Source organism: Convolutriloba macropyga, chromosome 14 (assembly GCF_964194025.1).
Source record: "Convolutriloba macropyga chromosome 14, txConMacr16.3, whole genome shotgun sequence".
Taxonomy (NCBI): Eukaryota; Metazoa; Xenacoelomorpha; order Acoela; family Convolutidae; genus Convolutriloba; species Convolutriloba macropyga.
The window spans coordinates 46,503,786-46,522,125 of record NC_134481.1 but is presented as its reverse complement, the minus strand read 5'-3'; the positions used below and the strand labels follow the sequence as shown (position 1 = coordinate 46,522,125).

The window sequence follows — 18,340 nt, the reverse complement described above, 5'->3', positions numbered from 1 at the left end:
CTGCTTCTTAGTGAAAGGATACAGAAGCTAGTATCAATACCAAAAAGCATTAGGCACTGTAAATAAGAGCTAAAAGAACAAAGTTCAAGTAAAGGGCATCTAAAAATGGGCTTTATGGAGGTTTATCCCGTTACTAATTCTGATTTAACTTTTTACACTGACTCTTGTTCAATTTGAATTGCTTTGCTGAGCAACTGATGTTTATAAGCACTTTGAGCAGAATCAGAGCCTTGAAAAAAATTGCAAATTTAAATGAAAAGTTGCAAAAATTTTTGATATTAGTCTTTTCACAGTCATTGTCTCCAGAGGGTATTTAGTAACTCAATTTAAAGCCTTAAAAAGTTGAATTGGCTCATATGATTGATGACCTCGGAACATGATAATTTTCAGATAATTTTAGATTCCCTTGCCCCTGCGGTAGACAAATAAAGATTTCTAAAAATCTTGAAAAATTTCAAAAATTATAAAAATCGAGGTATTAGGCAGTTGCAAAAAACTATTATCAAACCCTAGAGGAAGTCGCCTGGCCCCTAGGCCTGGTAGAGCTCAAAAAATGATTAAAATTCTCAAAAATTGAAATCGCAAATTTTATCGGAAATATCTATAATTTGAGACATTAAAATGCTGAAAACCACACCCATTGTCAATTGAAACTATGCAGCAACCTATTATAGAACTCCTGGGGCTAGAAAAACTCACAAAATGCCAAAACTGTTTAAAAACTTGCAAAAAATGGTATCAATTTTTAAAAAATAGCATAAGTTAGTATCAACTTGCGTGTTTATGTTTGCAGTACCAAAACATAAAACATATAGCTCACAAAATGGTCATTAAAAGTAATTATGTCTTTATCGACTTTGACAAACGTCAATTGAAGACCAATCAAAACAAAAACTCGAAAAATGACGAAGAAAAGTGAAAAATTATATCATTATGAGCTCAAAATAACCTCCTCAAAATACTCCTAAAAATGACCTTTTAACATTGAATTAGGGCTTTCAACTAATAAAAAAACTACTAAAGCCAGCTTATGGTCTCTAATGAATCTAATGTCCACTGGGCGCTACTTGTCAAAGACATGAAAAATGTGCGAAAACGTCTTACAAAAACATAGGCGGAAGGTTCCGGAACCGACTCGAAGTATATATCAACTTAGGCCTCAGCCAACTACCTACTAAACAAAAAACTACTTTCTTATTTACGGTCGCTACTTTGAAAAAAAATAACAGTAAAACAAACATGAGAAAACTCAAATCTGTGATAAAAAATTCAGAGAAAACAGTCCCCGAAAATAGTTCCCGAAACAACTATTGCGACCCCGAAACAATTATTGCTAAAAAATCTTGCAATGAAACTTCTTCTCATTTTACAACCGACAATCAATTCAAAACAAATAATTGGCAGATTGCTAGAAAATAGCCGCAATAGCTTTGTAGACCTGCAGTCTCAAAAAAAAGTAAAAAAAAGACAGACCAAAAAGAAACTTATTCTTTTCATTAAGGGCTGAGGTTTTAAAATTTGATTGAAAATCTGTAAAACTTACTGCTGTGTCTATAAGCTGCTCTCAAAATAACCTTAAATTAAGGTGGCTACACACTCACTTGACCTTATCTCTGAATTAAAGTAAAAAGTCAATTTCAGTTTGAGAAAGTCATTTTTGAGAGTGAGGTAAGTCACGTGCGACCAAAAACTTAATCACGCGAATGAGCTAAAAAAAAACTCGCTCCACTAAGAGTGAAAAATGACGTCACGCACGCAATTCAGTTGAAATTGCACAAACGAAAGAGCAAAAAGCAGATTTTAACTGAATGTTTTAACAAAAAAAGCAGATTTTAACAAAAAAAGCAAGAAAGGCCACTTATAGCTTCAGCCATAGCTTCGCAACTATTAAACAAAAAACGGTGCATACGTAGAGAACTCAGAACCAAAATTTATGGTTTAGAATTTCCATAATAAAATACCCTGCTAAATGAAACAACAAAATTTCCTACAAAAATCTAAATGCTGCTGCCCATCAACAATTTTGGGACAATTTTTTTCAGCTCAATTTGTGACCCAGCATAATGCTTGTCAGAGACAATTCCATCCAGAGGCCCGTTAACTTACAATCAGAGAAGCAAACAAATAACAAGAGAATACTACAAGAAAGTATACTTCATTATGTATTATAAACAGCACTATATAACCTCGACCTCCTGGTAACGACATTTACTAAGCAGCCCTAAATCAGCTCGGGAACAAAAACTAAAAAAAATAGAAATCAGGAAATAGGCAAAAATTCTCAGAAACCAGAGGAAAAAGAAAACAAAATTTGATAACTTCTACTCCAAACAATCACAACTAAAAATCAATATCAATGGAATCAAGACTACCAAATACACTAAAAAGTCTAACCACAACCAGCGAAAGACCCCAATTGCTATAAAAATGAAAAAGATTGCGAAAAGTGCTAAAAAGGCGTTTGAAGGGGCAAAATGGCAAAAATAGTTCACAAGTAGTAGTAGCAAAAGACTTGAATTACCTTTTAAGGGGTACAAAAGCGGCTAAATAAAAAATGTCATGGAACAAATAAAACAGAAATGAATCAACCTAAAATTTATGCTATACAGTTGCAGCATCTACAAGCGGATCTTCCAAGATGATGGATTACTATAGTCAAATTTTTGGTCTCTCAGTTCCATTAATCATTTCCTATATCATTTTGAAACTGACTGCGATAAAAACAAGGAAAGTTATAGTCCTGGGACATCTGCTGCGTCATTCACTACTCTTTCGCTCCTGAAGGAAAACTATTCTTCCGTTAAAATCTTACATTGCAAAACCAATAACCTTTCGCGATCCCCAGCGCGCAAAAACACGTCCTTCCTCTCTAATGTATAAAAACCGTTGAAATTGAGGCAATCCTTGTTGCTCACAATGGAGAGAAAAAATCTCAGGTCTCGTTCAATAAGCTGATATTATATTGACAAAGAGTTTGGAACTCGGAGAATGAGAAGTCAAACATAATCGTCATCACCATAGCACCATATTAGTCCGTGATAATTTATGAGTTCCAATTTACGCAACTCAGTCATTTCCGGATACCAATCAGGATAACCGCATAAAAGTAGCGAAAGAAAAGGTCTTGAATAAATTATATTTTACACAAGATGGAATATTGTAGGGTACGCTATGCTTTGAGTAACCAACGGAACGTCCTGCCTTCAACAACAATGTCTGAATAAAGTGCTTTCATTTCAGCGAACATGATACCAAAAGTCCCAGATCGGCCACGAAAGGCACTCGCTCAACATCATCAACAACAATAGGCACAGAAAAAGTTGGAGAAATATTCAGGTTACAACATTTGCTCGAATTGAAGGAAATTCCATTACAATGAGACCATAATCTTTGCGCGCGCAGGTTTTGTACATTTCCAAAAACAATCTCCACAGCATAAAAACTTGGTGTCAGCGAAACAAAAAACCTGACTGCACTAAGGAACTGGAATCATAACGTCGATGTAAATTAGAAACAAAAGGGGACCTAAAGCGCTACCTTGCGGAACTCCACTAGTAACAGGTAGTTCGTCAGATAGAAATCCATCAATGTTCATTCTGTCGTCAACAGCTTAGATAAGAACACAAGAGTGAAACAAAACTCTTATCAAAGCCAAATCTCGACAATGTAGGAAAAGCTTAAAATGGTCAACCGAATCAAACGCTTTTAAAAAATTACAACATGCTCCATATTTTCAAAAATATGCTCGAAAATATGGAGCATGTTGTAAACTACAACATGCTCCATATTTTCGTCAAAATTAAAATATCGTTCAGAAAAACAATTGTGTAACTGGTGAGTGATTTGAACGGAAACCATGCTGCAGAGGGTTGAGCGCACGCTCCAATTTTGAAAAGATACAATTGAAAAGTAATCTTTCAAAAATAAAGGAAATTTAAGGCAAGATTGAAACAGGCTTATATATTTCGACGTCTGCTCGAGAACCGTTCTTGTGAATAGGACTAATATGTGCACATTTACAAAAATTAAACCAAATAGGAGACTCTTTAACATGACTAAATATAAGGTAGACAAAAGGAGCCAAAATATCCGCTGCTTTGTTATAAATGGTCGGAGGAACACCACTACAGGCAGCCGTTGAACAATCGGGAATTTTCAGAAATTGTGAATGAAGTTCTTCAAAGAAAAATGATAGGCAGACTACGTCGTGGGAAAAAAATGAGTTCAAATGCATTTCAGAACCCGGTTGATAAACTGAGCTTAAAAAGAGTAAACAGATTTTCTTTTTCCAAGTTATCAGAAGAGGACTCGATTCTGAGAAAAAATTTAGTTGCTACGCAATTTTGGTCATAGAGTTTCTTTAGGAAAGCATAAATCTAGTTTTTTGAAAAGTTGCATGCCTTTGCCAATAAAAAGAGCTTGTCTATTTCGATCCAAATTGCTCATTTTCACGATCATGCAATTTCAGAGAATTATGCTGTGTTCGTGCTGTTGATAGTTTATTCAAACAATGCATTGTTGTAGATGAATAAAAAGGAACTACTCTTCGTTTGCTGCTTTTCTTTGAAACACTTCTCTGTTACAAAATCAAGCAAACGGTAACACTCAGGAATAAAGTCGACCGATATATCGTAACTTCTGCAAGCAACAGTGCGTGTCAAGGCTAAAAATTTCCTCGATAATTCTGGATAGAACGAGCTCGAAGAAAAACAGAAGCCACTGTTCTAAGAAACACTCAAACTTTGATTTGAGAATAATGGCGTAATGGTCAGATATTACTGGAGACTTTAACTCAAAAGTCCCACAACTCTTCTGTAGAACACAAAACCAGATTAGAAATATTGCCATGCTTGTGCGTGGGTAACTTGAGTAAAAAAAATTCATCAGAAAAAAAATCAATTAAGAGTTAAGAATTGTTCATCTGAATGACGAGACAAAACAGCATCCCAACATACATCAGGAAAATTAAAGTCACCCAAGAGAACCCAATGCAGATAGGAGAAATCGGAACTATTCCAAGAACGTTTTCAATTAACTTGATACAACTCTGAGCACTCCTTTAACTTCGTATGGACTACCAAACTAAACTGAATTCCGGGGTGGCAAATAAGCTAGCACAATGCACAGGATAAAAGTTTGGAATTTTAGAAGAACGTAGCAATAAAAAGAAGAATTTGACTGAAATAAAACATCTTCAGGAGCGATAAATTCGTTTTCCAATGCAATTAGAAGTCCATCATGCCCACCAGCTCGGTCTGATCGAGCGATAACAGTGTACGACGCTCCCATAGAAACAGTTATCAGCAGCTGATGCATTGAGCCATGTTTCACTGAGAAACATTGGGGCATTTGTTAAGTAGTTAGTAACCGATAAACGTTTTCAAAGGCAAGCATACTCTGAACATTATGTAGTAAGACGAACATCAAAGAGGGGCATCTATTGTCAATTAGTCATTTTTCCTCGCAAACTCGGTCGCGTTTAATCTTGAAAACAGCCACAGGTTTACGGCTCTCCAGTTCACGTTCTTGAACACGTAGGTGATATTGTAGCGTTCAGTCAGAAGAAGTCAAATCGGGAGCGATATAAACGTTTTCAAACTTCTGATCATGGCGCATGTTTCAGGAGTTTCAATGGACTTTTTTATTAATGACGTCTTTGAATTTAACCAGAAGGAACTGATGTCCCGTATGCTCCTGAATGTTTCCTATTCGTTTGGTTGAAAAGTCATTAGGATTTACAGGGAAACAACACTTTTACCAAGTCTTGCAGAATTACCTCATCAGTGGTTATATCAAAGGCTTCGTTCCTTGATAAAAAAGATTAAACTTTTTCTATTCTTTTCGAGTTTGTTCTTGGGCAATTTCTGAGAACAGCGCAGCTTGGGTTGACTTCTCATTTTTTAATGTATGCTCAACTGCAGATGCGTAGGATTTTGGCTGCTCCTTCTGAAAATTGGCCGCGCAGAAACCTGAGTAAAAAGTTTTACATCGAAACCAGCTGGTACTAATACTTTTGTCTTCATTGGGCATTTCTCAGAAGAACACGATACGTAAACCTCAATAACTTCACTGCTGGTGGAATTTATGCCATTCCGTGTACGAGGTCCAAATTGATCGTACATAAGAATGAAGTGTCCACAATATTTTAAGAAAACAAAAAATAGGGAACTACCAGTGGGAACACCAGAGAAAAAATCGCAAATTGCACCACTGCTACCAGTGACGGAGAAAAAGTGCTTATTTTCCCATTTGTGCAGATAGATTAAATCGTTTTTAATCTCTCCTGTTGCTTGGATTTGTATTGAAGATATCTTCCGCCGGTAACCAAAATCCCAGTAAGTGCGGCTAACCAATCTAAGTCTTCTGATCACAGATAGTGAAACACACTTCAGAGCTGAAACAGAATTAAATAGCCTCCCGGTTGCACATGGAGACTATTTAATAAGTTTATCACAACAACTAGGCTATCACCAAAATATTAACCAGAAGTCGCCTAAAAAATGCTTCTAAACGTATATAATTTTGCTACACAAAATGATTGAGAAAAAAAAATCGGCAGAAAAATATCGCTCACTTTTCACACTTACTTTTCTCTCTCTCTCTCTCTCTCTCTCTCTCTTAGAATACCGCATGAAACAAAACCACTCTCTCCTTCGCTCTAATTTTGACTTTTAATGAGCAGTTAGACCTAAACATTTGTTTTCACGTGCGTCATTTGACTTAGCATCTTAGCATCCTGTGAAAAAAGAAGTCGCGATTGAAAAAAAACAGATCACCATAACTCTTCGAGTCGTAAAAAGACAGAGCACCAATACAATCCAATTCTTGAAATGTAAAAAGACAGAGCACCAACACAATACAATTCTTGGATTATAAAAAAAAACAAAAACAGGAGCACTACAATAGCCGGTTGAGAAGACGAGGGCCGGCTATTAAAAACATTGAAAACTTGAACAAAAACCTATTATCGAGAAACCAATCTTTTGATCAACCTCCTTTCTTACAATCTCTTTTGAAATTAGAGTGATAGGAATTAGTGCTCAAAAACAGCACTCAGTACATTTTCTGCAAACAATTAAGTTCTGTAAAACTGTTCTGAATGTAGCCAAAACAGAAAACTGACAGTTGATGAAGATTAATAAAACCATTGGTTCACAGAAAACGAAAAGAAAACAGCTACAGTCACCTAAATAAACACAGAAAATTCTTAAAATTCAAAAAAGCGTCCAAGACCGCAAAATGGCGAAAAAAAGCTATAATTGCACCTTGAAGCCAAACAATATGAAAAGATGGAGAATTTTACAAAAAAAACGTTTAAATGTCTACAAATATTTTTCACATCTATTTCTATTCAAAAAAGCTTAAAATACTACCACACTTTCTGCTCACCGATCTTCCATTTTGTCCGGCAACAAATGAAAACCATTTTTTTCAAACGTATTTTACTTTAGTGGAGTCGAGTGGGGGCAAGAATAGTGGAGTTGGAGTTAAAATTACCAACATTATAATTTACCGCATTAATTAATGCTTCCCGCGCAGTTTCTGTTAACCGCAATGAGGGGCCTGCAAAGCTCTGATTAGAACTGCACATCAAAGTAATACACCCGGGATTCTTTTCTCTAGCCAAAACGACTAAATTGGCCAGACAAAAAAAAACGGCGTCGCAGAACATCATGACCAACATGATCCAAATAATTGCTACAAACTTCTTTGAGGGCAAAAAATAAAAAGAACAATATAATAACTCATAGTTTAAGTTGCATCAAATTTTTAATTTTGCATCACAGTGTAGTTTAATTTGGTGTCGGCTAAAAAACGAGCAGCAGTTACGAGCTTTAGAATACTTAAAAGGCTCGTAATTAATACTTTCTCAATAACAAATCTAGCCAAAGAGTTCTTGGCATTTTGAGAAAGAAAGTTGATATAGAACTAGCTTAGTATTAATTATTAGACTGAAGTCCACTCTTAGCATCTCTTCAAAATTCACGCCAAGTCTCAACAATTGTGCAAACAATGTTATCGTTTACTTTAAAATAAATCTGCAACCAATTACTTTCTTCAACTAGCATCTATTTTTCGACCGCAAATAGAAGACATCCAGAAATAATGAAAGAGTGACAAATTGTGGCGATGGTTTTTCGAGCAATAAGAACAAATAGAAAAATATAGCCAACAGACTCACGAATAAACTGCCAAACGTGCGGGCAAAAATAAATAAAACAGGCACAGAATCCAATTCACGAAGTTGCAGTCTATGATACCAATTTTTACAAAAATTCTTCGAAATAATCAAATCGATCATTGCATTTTTTGCGATGATTTATTAACATCTTTTATTGCTCAAACAAATGCTGAAGATTTTATTGCTCAAACAAACTGGCGAAAAAATCCGCAAGCCATAAAGCCGCAATTGATTTCCTAAACTTAGTTTAGAACGAAACAAGGAAACAAAAGTGATCCGAAGTTGATTTCGTTGATTAAAGAAATACAAGGTGATATTTTGATTTGATTTTGAAGTTAGGCTCATTTCTTCATCTAAATGAGAAAATTTTGGCCAGTAGTAGAACCATTAGCAACGACTAGATAAAACATAACCGACTAAACGTCGGAAGAATTGCTCTCGAACGACTAGTTGTAGCTCTAATCAATTGCAGCCTGCTTCAGTCGGAGGGGGGGGGGGCGCCTAAATGGGACTAAGAAGTTCGATAGTGGGCTTCAAATAACCACATTAGAGGTTAACATATACCACTATTAAGATTTAAAGTAAAAAATGACACCAATTTCGGCGCACTTTTCGTTTGACTTTTAGTATTAAATTGCCGCCAATTGAGTTCAGCCGCTTGAAATTGTGATTGAGAATTTTAGATCACGCGAAACGCAAAAAGTCAAGGACGTAAAAGTCACACGAAAAGTCAAAATTGTCAAGCAAAAATTTTGCATAAAAAAGACACACACGTTTACAATAATTGCTATGAACTACGTTCAAGAGCAATTAAACAGTTTAAGCAATGGTCATCTTGAAAAACAGATTTATATGTATTATATTTGAGCGCTGACTTTATTTAGGATCTGTTCACTTTTTTCGACTTTTTGACGTCAGTGTCAAGTCGAAATAAAGTGCCGATGGTAGTCACACTGAAGAAGTAAATGAAGCGAAAACCGTCATTTTATTCGATCTACCTTTAAAGTGGAGTGCGAGATTGGTGTCAAAAAGTTCTTGGTTTTTGGGATTTTTTCACAAGCCGTAAATTTGACTTCTGTTTTCAGTGCTCTCCAGAAAGCTATTAAAACGATACATATGTGTTCTAATCATGCCTATTTGCAGCTGCTTGAATCCATCAACCCGCACTTAACGCTTTTTATAACTGGCACTATATGTTGCCATAAAAACCTAGTGAACATTAGATTCTTGACCCTTTTATTTTTCTATTGCTTTATCACTTAATATCATTAATGAAAGGTATAATTGGTTGTCAAAGAGGATTAGTTGCACCCAATTAATGGTTCTAGCTAGTGGTTTCATAGACTTGGCATTTTAGATGGCAAGATTTTTATAACATGAGTTTCGCGAGTTTTTGCACTTTTTGTTGTCTTATCAATTAATCGCATTGAGGACAGATTTCATAGGTTGCCGAGGGAGATTAAATTAATGTCTAAGTTCAAAGTTAATGCCTTCTATGTCTTTGATAATAATTGTTTGCAAGAAATATCGAAAGGGGGTGGGCTTATGGCGGGGTGGGGGGTGGGGGGGGGTAAAGGAGGTGGCTGAGGGCTACCTGCTTATCCTGTTTTTGAGGACGAAAAGCCAAATGGGTCAGACAAAAATCGGTCAAGTGAAAAATAGCCCGTAAAGAAGATCGTAAAAAATCAAGTATAAAATGTTTGAGAGCAGTTAAAAAGTTAATTCTCAGATATAATGAGAAAACCTCAAATCTAAAAATATAATTGAAAATACTGGAACAAAAACAAATCAAATTGAGCAGAAAGAGACCATTAAAACAACAAGATTTATTGCAAATATTACCTATATGATGTAAATCAGGCCAACAGAGGGCTCAAAAGATCTGCAAATCACAGGAACCTTCATAAATAAAAATTGAAATTGAAAAAGGTTAAATAGCTTAGTACCTAATAACTAGCATAAATGACTCATGCCAGACAAACTGCTCTCGAACGACTATTGTGTGATCAATTCCATTGTATCCTGCATACACTGGTTGGAGGAAGGGTAATATCCGGGCAACGCAAAAAGTCTCCAAAATTATGGATATTTACAGCCAGGTCTGGAGAAGGCGAAGGGTGGGCCTGACTCGATTTAAATTTTGAACTACTTTAATTGGGAGATAACTTGCAAAGAAAAGAGTTAGCAATGTCATTGCCGAATTGTGGGATACAAAAACATCCTGTAAAAACTATCTTTGTCTAACAGCAAGTCAGTCTCAGAAAATCATCACTACTCTTCGAGCCATTACACCACACACGGTACTGAAAATTGTGACAAATTTTGTTTGAGAATCATAATCAAATATAGCCTAAACATAGCCGACTAACGTCGAGCGAATTGCTATCAAACAACTGGCGAGCGGATTGTTTTGTCTTATTGTTTTGATACGGCTGGAATGAGGCCGAGGATGGTGGACTGGACTATGGATGGGGTGGAGTGAGGGGCTGAGTCGTACGGGCGTCAAACTCAAGAACCACTCATACCGAAAATTAATCTCTCCTCAACAGTTACTTTGAATAGCATACGTAGAGACTAGTAAGGCCTAAGGTTGTGAGAGAACTGCTCAGCAATTTACTGCCCTCCGGGCTTTATCTGTCTATCCCGTTTTTGAGGACGAAAAGTCAATACGAAAAAAAGACGAGCAGGACAAATATAATTGCTACAAACTTCGTTTGTGAGTAATTAATAAACTCAAACCTTTTAGCAAAATCCAAAGCATCTTTTGAAGGCGGCTGGATTGTTAAGATGATCGAAGGCACTTTTCCCAACTTCCCATTGGACGATTTAACAGTCCAATCGGAACCGAGCTTTGCAGACACTGACACTTTTTCGCCCCTTGTAACTCGGTAGGTGCTGTTGTCATTTGGAATAGAACTGCACAAAGATACGGCTGTTATGGGTTCTTCAACTGCGACTGATTTTCGCTCTTCTAATGGGTAAATTTGAGACGCATTTTTGCTAATCGTCTTCAAAATTTCTCGATGCTCGCTCAACATTTCACGCATGTCCTAAAATCAGAACTCAAATTAAACAGTTTCAAAAATAATGTATCATAAGTTCAGATACTAAATGATTGACAATTTCAAAATACGTTTGACTTCACAAAAGCTTCGACATTAGAGGCACAAATTTTTAAAAAGCAGTTTCAAATACAGTTTAAAATTTTCAGTATTCTTGTCACAGACCAGAATAGACGCTACTTACAATTAGAGTACGTTAATGACAGAAGCTGAAACACCGAAAGACACAACAAGCCAACGTTCTTTGCAACATTGTTAAGTTTATTGGAAAGTTATAAGAAACATTTATACAGAGGAACAGCATCGCTATCAATATTATGATCATTAAAACAGACGAGGAAGAATAAATAACTGTCTCCATTGACGCAAAAGGTTGGAGAACAGTCGGGGAAACGTTAAATAACAAATTATTTCATATTAGACAAAGATCAAACACAACCGAATAACTTCGGTCGAATTTCTCTCAAGTGACCGGCGAGCTGTTGCCTTCGTCAGTAGCTAGCCACGGTTTAGCGAGGCTAGCTTTAGCTTGATTCGACTCGGCAACTTTTAGTTTTCTAGCCTTGCTAGTAAATAAATCAAATAAAAACTGATATTTTAAAAATTTGCAAAATATTTCAAAACTTAAAAGAAAAGCTTCCAGATTTCGCAGTGAAAATGTTAAACTACGGGAGTTATGTCAAGCAACCCATTTAAACACAAAAATTAAATTTTATCAAAAAATTGCTAAAGCCGGAGTCATAAAAAAATATTGATAACCATTCCATTAACTCTAGAAACTATGCGACAGCTCATTATCAAACCTTGGAGGAGGTCCCTAGGACCCTGGTGCCGGAAAAAATGATGGAAAAGTCAAAAAGAATTAAAAAAAAAACTTAAAAAAATTGCAAATAATTTTTAAAATTGCTGATATTAAAATCTTGAATAACATTCCAATACATATAAAAACACTACAGTAACCTATTGTCCCAACCCTAGAGGAGGTTCTTTGGCTTTTGAGGTTAGAGAAACCTAAAAACCGACAAAAATTTGAAAATGCAAGTGTTATCAAAAAAAAAAATCGCAAAATTTGTCATTTTAAAAAAATGAAATCTATTCTATGGCAAATAAAATTTTTTCAGTAACTTACTATCAAACCCATAAGGACGCGTAGAGGCCGTCTGGAAAGACGCGACTATTGAAAAAAATGTCAAAAAAATTGAAAAAATTTGTACGTTGTGTCAAAAAAATGCTAAAATTCGTGATGTTAAAATGTTGAAACCATTCCACTACCACTGGAAACTATGCAGTAACCTATTATAAAACGCTAGAGGAGGTTCCGTGACACCTAGGGCTGAAAGAACTCAACGAATGACAAAATTTTCAAAAAGCTTGAAAAATGTGAAAATTAAAACAAAATTGCGTGTTTATAGCGATCGAATGTTCGAACTTAGTCAGGGGTGGGGGATGTGCACCGTTCGGCTGATGGGGAGTGAGGGAGGTGTGGGTGGGTGGGCAACAGCGCGGTGGGAGGGGGTAGGGACAATAGGGGGAGGGGTCAACACAAGGGGTGTCTTCAACCTCAAAGACCCGCCCTTCACAACATAAGTATGTCTCCAAAACAGTTTGAGCTGAAAGGCTCTAAGAGCAATTAATGACCGCTGGGCGCTACCTGTTTATCCCGTTTTTGAGGACGAAAAGTAAAAAGCGTCAGAGAAAAATAAGACCGACAGGACTAATATAATTGCTACAAACTTCGTTTGAGAGCAATTAAAAATACCTTTAAATACATAATACAAATAGATATTACAGCAAAAGATACTGAACTTGCTGACGTCGAAGATCAGGAAAGTATACAGAGCCCTAATAATAGCCTCTTGCTGCTGCGTATGAACTTTTATTTCTGAATGTTTTGTAGCCGTACAATTTCTACAGTTCAGTTTTAAATATTATTTCAGGTCGATATGATAACATGCTTACATATAGCTCCACTAATAGAGCCTCGGCCTGTTCGTGTGTGATCATTTCACTGCTCGATCCCTCGGCAGCCCCTCCGAGGGTAGCGGCGGAATCGAACCGACTCTGCAGAGTTTGCTCCTGTTTCCACAACCAGTTCTCGCTAGCTTTCGCATCCCGATGCCACTCTTTATACTTCACCACACATCCCAAATGGTGCTCGAAACAGGACACTGAAATGAAGACAAGTTTTGGTCCATTTTCAATCGTAAATCGGATCTTTTCCGTTTGTGCCCCCCAGTACGTTTTGCGCCCCCAGTTACAGGGAACGTGTCATTACATAGTAAATCATTATGTAAAAATATGGCACGTGCTTCTGGGGGATGCAAATAATATGCGCCCACTGAGCTGGGGGGGGGGGGGGGGCACAAACGGTAAAGATCCAGTAAATCATTTACAATATTGTTACATCAATTTTCAGCAGTCTCATAAAAGCATCCGCACCGTGAGGATATGACTAGGAGCTCTTCCCACTTTCCCAACCCAACCGAAAAGAGGCGTTGCAAGCTTGTACCATTTGGCTGCAATTGAAGTTTGCTCCCGAGAAAGAAAAGTAGTCAGATCCTGTGACTGTAGTTACTTGTGAGTTGTCACCATACTGTACTTATCAGAAGGATGTACAAAAAGACTTCGCACGTAGAGCCTCAAGTTTTTGTACATCATTTTTGTCTGTTAGTTAATTAACTTAATCTTTTGTTTTCGATGTTTATTTATTACTTTGTTCTCTATAATGGTTAAGTTCTTACACTGCCTCCAACTGTTTGCCTCGACTAGCATTTCAGGGAACTCAATGCTCTCATTTTTGGTTCCTCCATTTGTCTGCAATTGTTCAATTTACTAAGTCCTTACCCAATTTGAAAACCCAGTCTCGTTGTGTGGATAACTTCTGCAGCTGACTTTTGATCATAGGTGTCAACGGGTGCTGACAAGTGATGAGAGACTCTCCATCATAGACTGTCGTCCGGAAGGATCCGTTGTCATCTCGCACTGTCAGGTCCTCCGATATACGCTAGAACCAAAATAAGTCCTAAAATTCCTCCTCATTCCACTGTCTAGATTAATCATTTTTAAAAACAAAATTCGAATGTTTGGTCGCTTATGTTTCGCAGCATTCAGTACTTAATATAAAGGCAAAACAGAATAGATCCAAAGATTTGAAAAAGCAGGATAACGTGCTTCCTGATGCTAGAACACCAAAAAACACGAATCTTCATCCTAGTAGACTAGATCTTGAGAGCATCAGCACCATCAAAGCATCTAAAAATATCTTTAAAAAACGAAACCTTGAGGAAGTTCTCGGCTTCCGCTATGTCGATTCCAGATGGTTCACTCCAATCACACTGCTGGATGAGACTCAGTTCCAGTTCAGAGAAATGGGCCAGCTCCTCGTCAGCCAGTTGCAGGAATGAAATGACAGACTTCAACTGTGACTCTCGCTCGTTAGAAGTACCCTAAAATTCACTATGCTAAAATTGAAACAATGTTTCGGTTTAGAAGTATTTAGCCGGACTGCAGCAAAAATTTAAGTTTCCAAAGAACAATTTAAAATCGAAGAATGAAATAAAAAATTGCCAAATGAACCATTTACTTACAAAAATTACTTTTTTGCTGAAAATGTTGGAATATTAGACAGTTAACAAAAAAAGTCAATTGCGTCATAAGCAGACCAGTCAAATTTCTTTAGCAGACTTAACCATTATGGATGTGAACATTTCATCTTTCTGAATATTCTAGATTAGAAGCACAGAAAACACCTTTTCAGTGAAATTTTGCCAGTATATAAGTCAATAATTTCAGAAACAGTTTTCAGTGGAGTCAATTTAAATTATTTATTATCAATGAAACCCATCCCGCTAAGCCAACCGATCGTAAAAAAGTCATAAAAGAATTAAAATTCCATCCAACTCACCACTAATCGAGCGTATCTTTCTTCTAAGCTCTGCACTGCCCGCGTTATTTCAGCATTGTCAGCAAAGTGAAACGAAAAAGATTTCGACAAAACCAAACAATGTTCCACGTTGATCCTGTATCTTTTCACATCTTTGGCGAATCCAGTGTGATTTTCTAAAGCCTCTTTGATACTTTCTAGGTCATGCCCCATTTCGGACAATGACAACTTAGTTTTCTGTGAGTCAACCCAATTAATGGCATTTTGAATTTGGGCAAGAACCGAGTCATATTGTTGTTTACTGTCGTATCCCGACGATTCCCCGATAGTCGAGTTGAGCTGTGCAAAAATGTTGCGCTCAGGTATTTGAGACATTGTTTGGTCCAATTGTTGACTTAAATCGTCAGTTCTTTGAAGCAGAACGAGAACTCGGCGTTTAAGTTGCTCGGCATGGGCAAACTTTGACTCTACAAGTTGTTCACAGTCGCTTAGCAACTGCTTTACAGTATTCGAGCAGGTCCAAATTTTGTGATCAAGTTCCTCCAAGTTGCGTCTTTGATTCTCATTGGCAAAATTTGCAGCGCCTCGCGATGCGTTTGATAACCCGGAAGATGAAACAGCGGCCATTGAACGCTGCTTTTCCAGATCCAACCGGTCGGCTAAGTTGGATATTTCACTGTCGACTAATTTTACATCGTGCTGAATTTTGGCAGCCTTTCCGATGTCGGATTCCACTCGGTGGATGTGGGTTCTGAGAGAATTTGACCTCTTGTCAACTAAGAACTGCAATTGGACCCACCGGTTGTTAAGACTGACTTTTTCTAACTCTTTCGGTATTGGCATTTCTCTCATTTGTGATTGGTTTTCACTCTCTTCGGATAGCACCATCGCCTGAAATGAATTCCGGTAACCTCAATTTTATACCAACATTGTCGTTTAAAAAAAGTACCGTTTACCAAATAATTAATGTTACTGCAAGCTTGAATCATCCTTCAAAAATGCTGTAGTGTACACACTAGTAATATCACTGTGATTGTTAACGCGAGCTTTGTTAATAAATACAGAACACAGATTAAGAACCATTTGATGTTGAAAAAAAATAAACATCAAATTTATACTTTGGGGGACCTCAATCAACGAAATATCACGAATGCAGAGTATCACTATAGAGCTATGGTCATGGGACCAAGAGACTTGGTAATCACTTCTATGTTAAAACGAGGCCCGGGGATATTTACAAATGCTTACCGTGATCTCATCATAGAGAGCGTCTATTTTGTACTTGTCCACCATCTTTGCATGCATGATGTCCTGTTTGAAGACCAGCAGGTTCTTCTGCAGATTCTTCAGCTGGATCAACTCATTCGGGAAGTCTTCCTCTCTGTCTTTCAGGGCATCTATCGACTGTTCCAGCCAGTCTAGGAGGTCTTCTGCCATCTCTTTGTACAGGGATATCCTCCTCAGTTTCTCCTGAAAATGAGAACACATTCATATCTCAATTTTGTATCTACTTAATCACCCCACCCCACCCCCCCCCCCCCCCCCCCCCCCCGTGTATAAATTTTCTATCATTAGAATGCGAAGGTGCAAAAATTTAATTACATATGCGCTGATGATAGTTTGTTTACCCAAAAAACACGAAAGATGAGGGTCGAACTACAAAGAATATAGTTTACGAATATATTGGTTAAAAAAACTAAAATAGCCTCAAACTGGCAATGGCTATTGCATTTAAAAGAAGGCGATAAAGCGTCATTTATAGAACTTTAAGTATAATCGCAGAGAGAACAGTTTCAAAATTTTAATTGAACCAAATTTACATGAAGTACAGATACGCCACACATCAGTTTCAACAAACACTTACATTCAAGCATTGAATTGCAAAAGTCTAGACTGATAAAAGCCAATAGTTTTCAATTGTCTCCAATAATGAATCAGAAAGAAGTATACAATGCCTTCAGACTTGAATTCAAATATGCATTATTTTGATCAGTTTATTGTGCTTATAGTAGAGTACCAGCACGTTTCAATCATACAAAGTTCCGACTGCACTTCAATGCAATTGTTGAAGTCATGGAAACTTTAGAAAGGATTGTGATCCTTGTGTTTAGTAAAGTCTGAACATTCATAACGCAGTACGTAAGAGAAGCTCTCTAACCCTCCACATTGTGCTGCCTTTTCAAAGTTCAGAGTTCGAAATAGTAAAACTTAAATTAAACGGATCTATTCTTCCCCTCCACCGGCGGTGTTTATATGACCCCCACTCACAAACTATGAGTTGTTATAAAGCACGTTACAATAAAAAAAAATAGCACGTATGCATTGGGGAGCAAAGTTAGATGCCCACTAAGCAGTGGGCGAATGGACATAATAGATCCATTGAACTTCCAGAATTGACAAAACACGAATGAACAAAAAACTTGCTCCACCAAGAGTGAAAAATGACGTCACGCACGAAATTCCATCGACATTACATGAATGCATGAACAAACAAATCTTGAAACCGAAACAAAAAAACATAACAGGACAAGTCCTGAAATTCAATTCAAAGAATTGAACGAAAAACTTAGAACTATTCTACCTGACCAATAGATCAATTGAATAATGCCAGCCAAAACACAAACAAAATCATCTGAAAAAAGTGAGAAACAAACAATCAAACTAAACGAAAATATAATCATTACCAAAACTTTAAAGCTTTTACCGCTTAGACAAAATTTGATCCCTTTAAATATTTCTATTTAAAAAATATGTTCTAAACCAATTTTTGTTTCTGAAACTGCTGCAGTATTATATCTGCAAGGCCTGAAAAAATTCATTGGCCCTTGAAGATCGATTAACTCGACAGAGTGACCCAAAAATTGTTTTTAACAAATTGAATCAATTGCAAATTTTAATGAAATGTTGCTGAAAAATGTGTTATTAATATCTTAAGCATCATTTCTCTGTCCCTAGAGGCTATCCAGTAACCCAATTCCAAGCCTTAAAAATTAATTGGTTCAAAGATCGATAGGCAAAAATTTTTATCAAAAATTACAAAAAATGGCAATTCGTTCTTTTTAAATGTTGGAAACCATTCAATTAACCCTAGCAACTAGTTAATAACTTACTAGCAAACCCTGTATTAGGTTATCTGGCTACATAGGCAAAAAAACTGAAAAGACAAATGTTTTGAAAAAAAAACTTAAAATTGCAAATTTTATCAGAAAATTT

General features: G+C 36.7%; 1 protein-coding gene across 17 annotated transcripts in view; it reads right to left on the bottom strand.

Annotated features, from left to right (window-relative positions):
• Window positions 1-18,340, bottom strand: part of LOC142352801 (uncharacterized) — a 255,743-nt gene that overhangs the window by 216,394 nt on the left and 21,009 nt on the right. For all 17 annotated transcript variants that reach the window (XM_075404917.1, XM_075404926.1, XM_075404919.1 and 14 more), the window contains 6 exons: window positions 16,376-16,597; window positions 15,149-16,018; window positions 14,523-14,690; window positions 14,089-14,248; window positions 13,204-13,412; window positions 10,922-11,232 (listed from right to left, as the gene is read on the bottom strand). In XM_075404917.1, coding sequence (XP_075261032.1) covers window positions 10,922-11,232; window positions 13,204-13,412; window positions 14,089-14,248; window positions 14,523-14,690; window positions 15,149-16,018; window positions 16,376-16,597 — 1,940 coding nt within the window. The remainder of the gene's footprint in view (window positions 1-10,921; window positions 11,233-13,203; window positions 13,413-14,088; window positions 14,249-14,522; window positions 14,691-15,148; window positions 16,019-16,375; window positions 16,598-18,340) is intronic.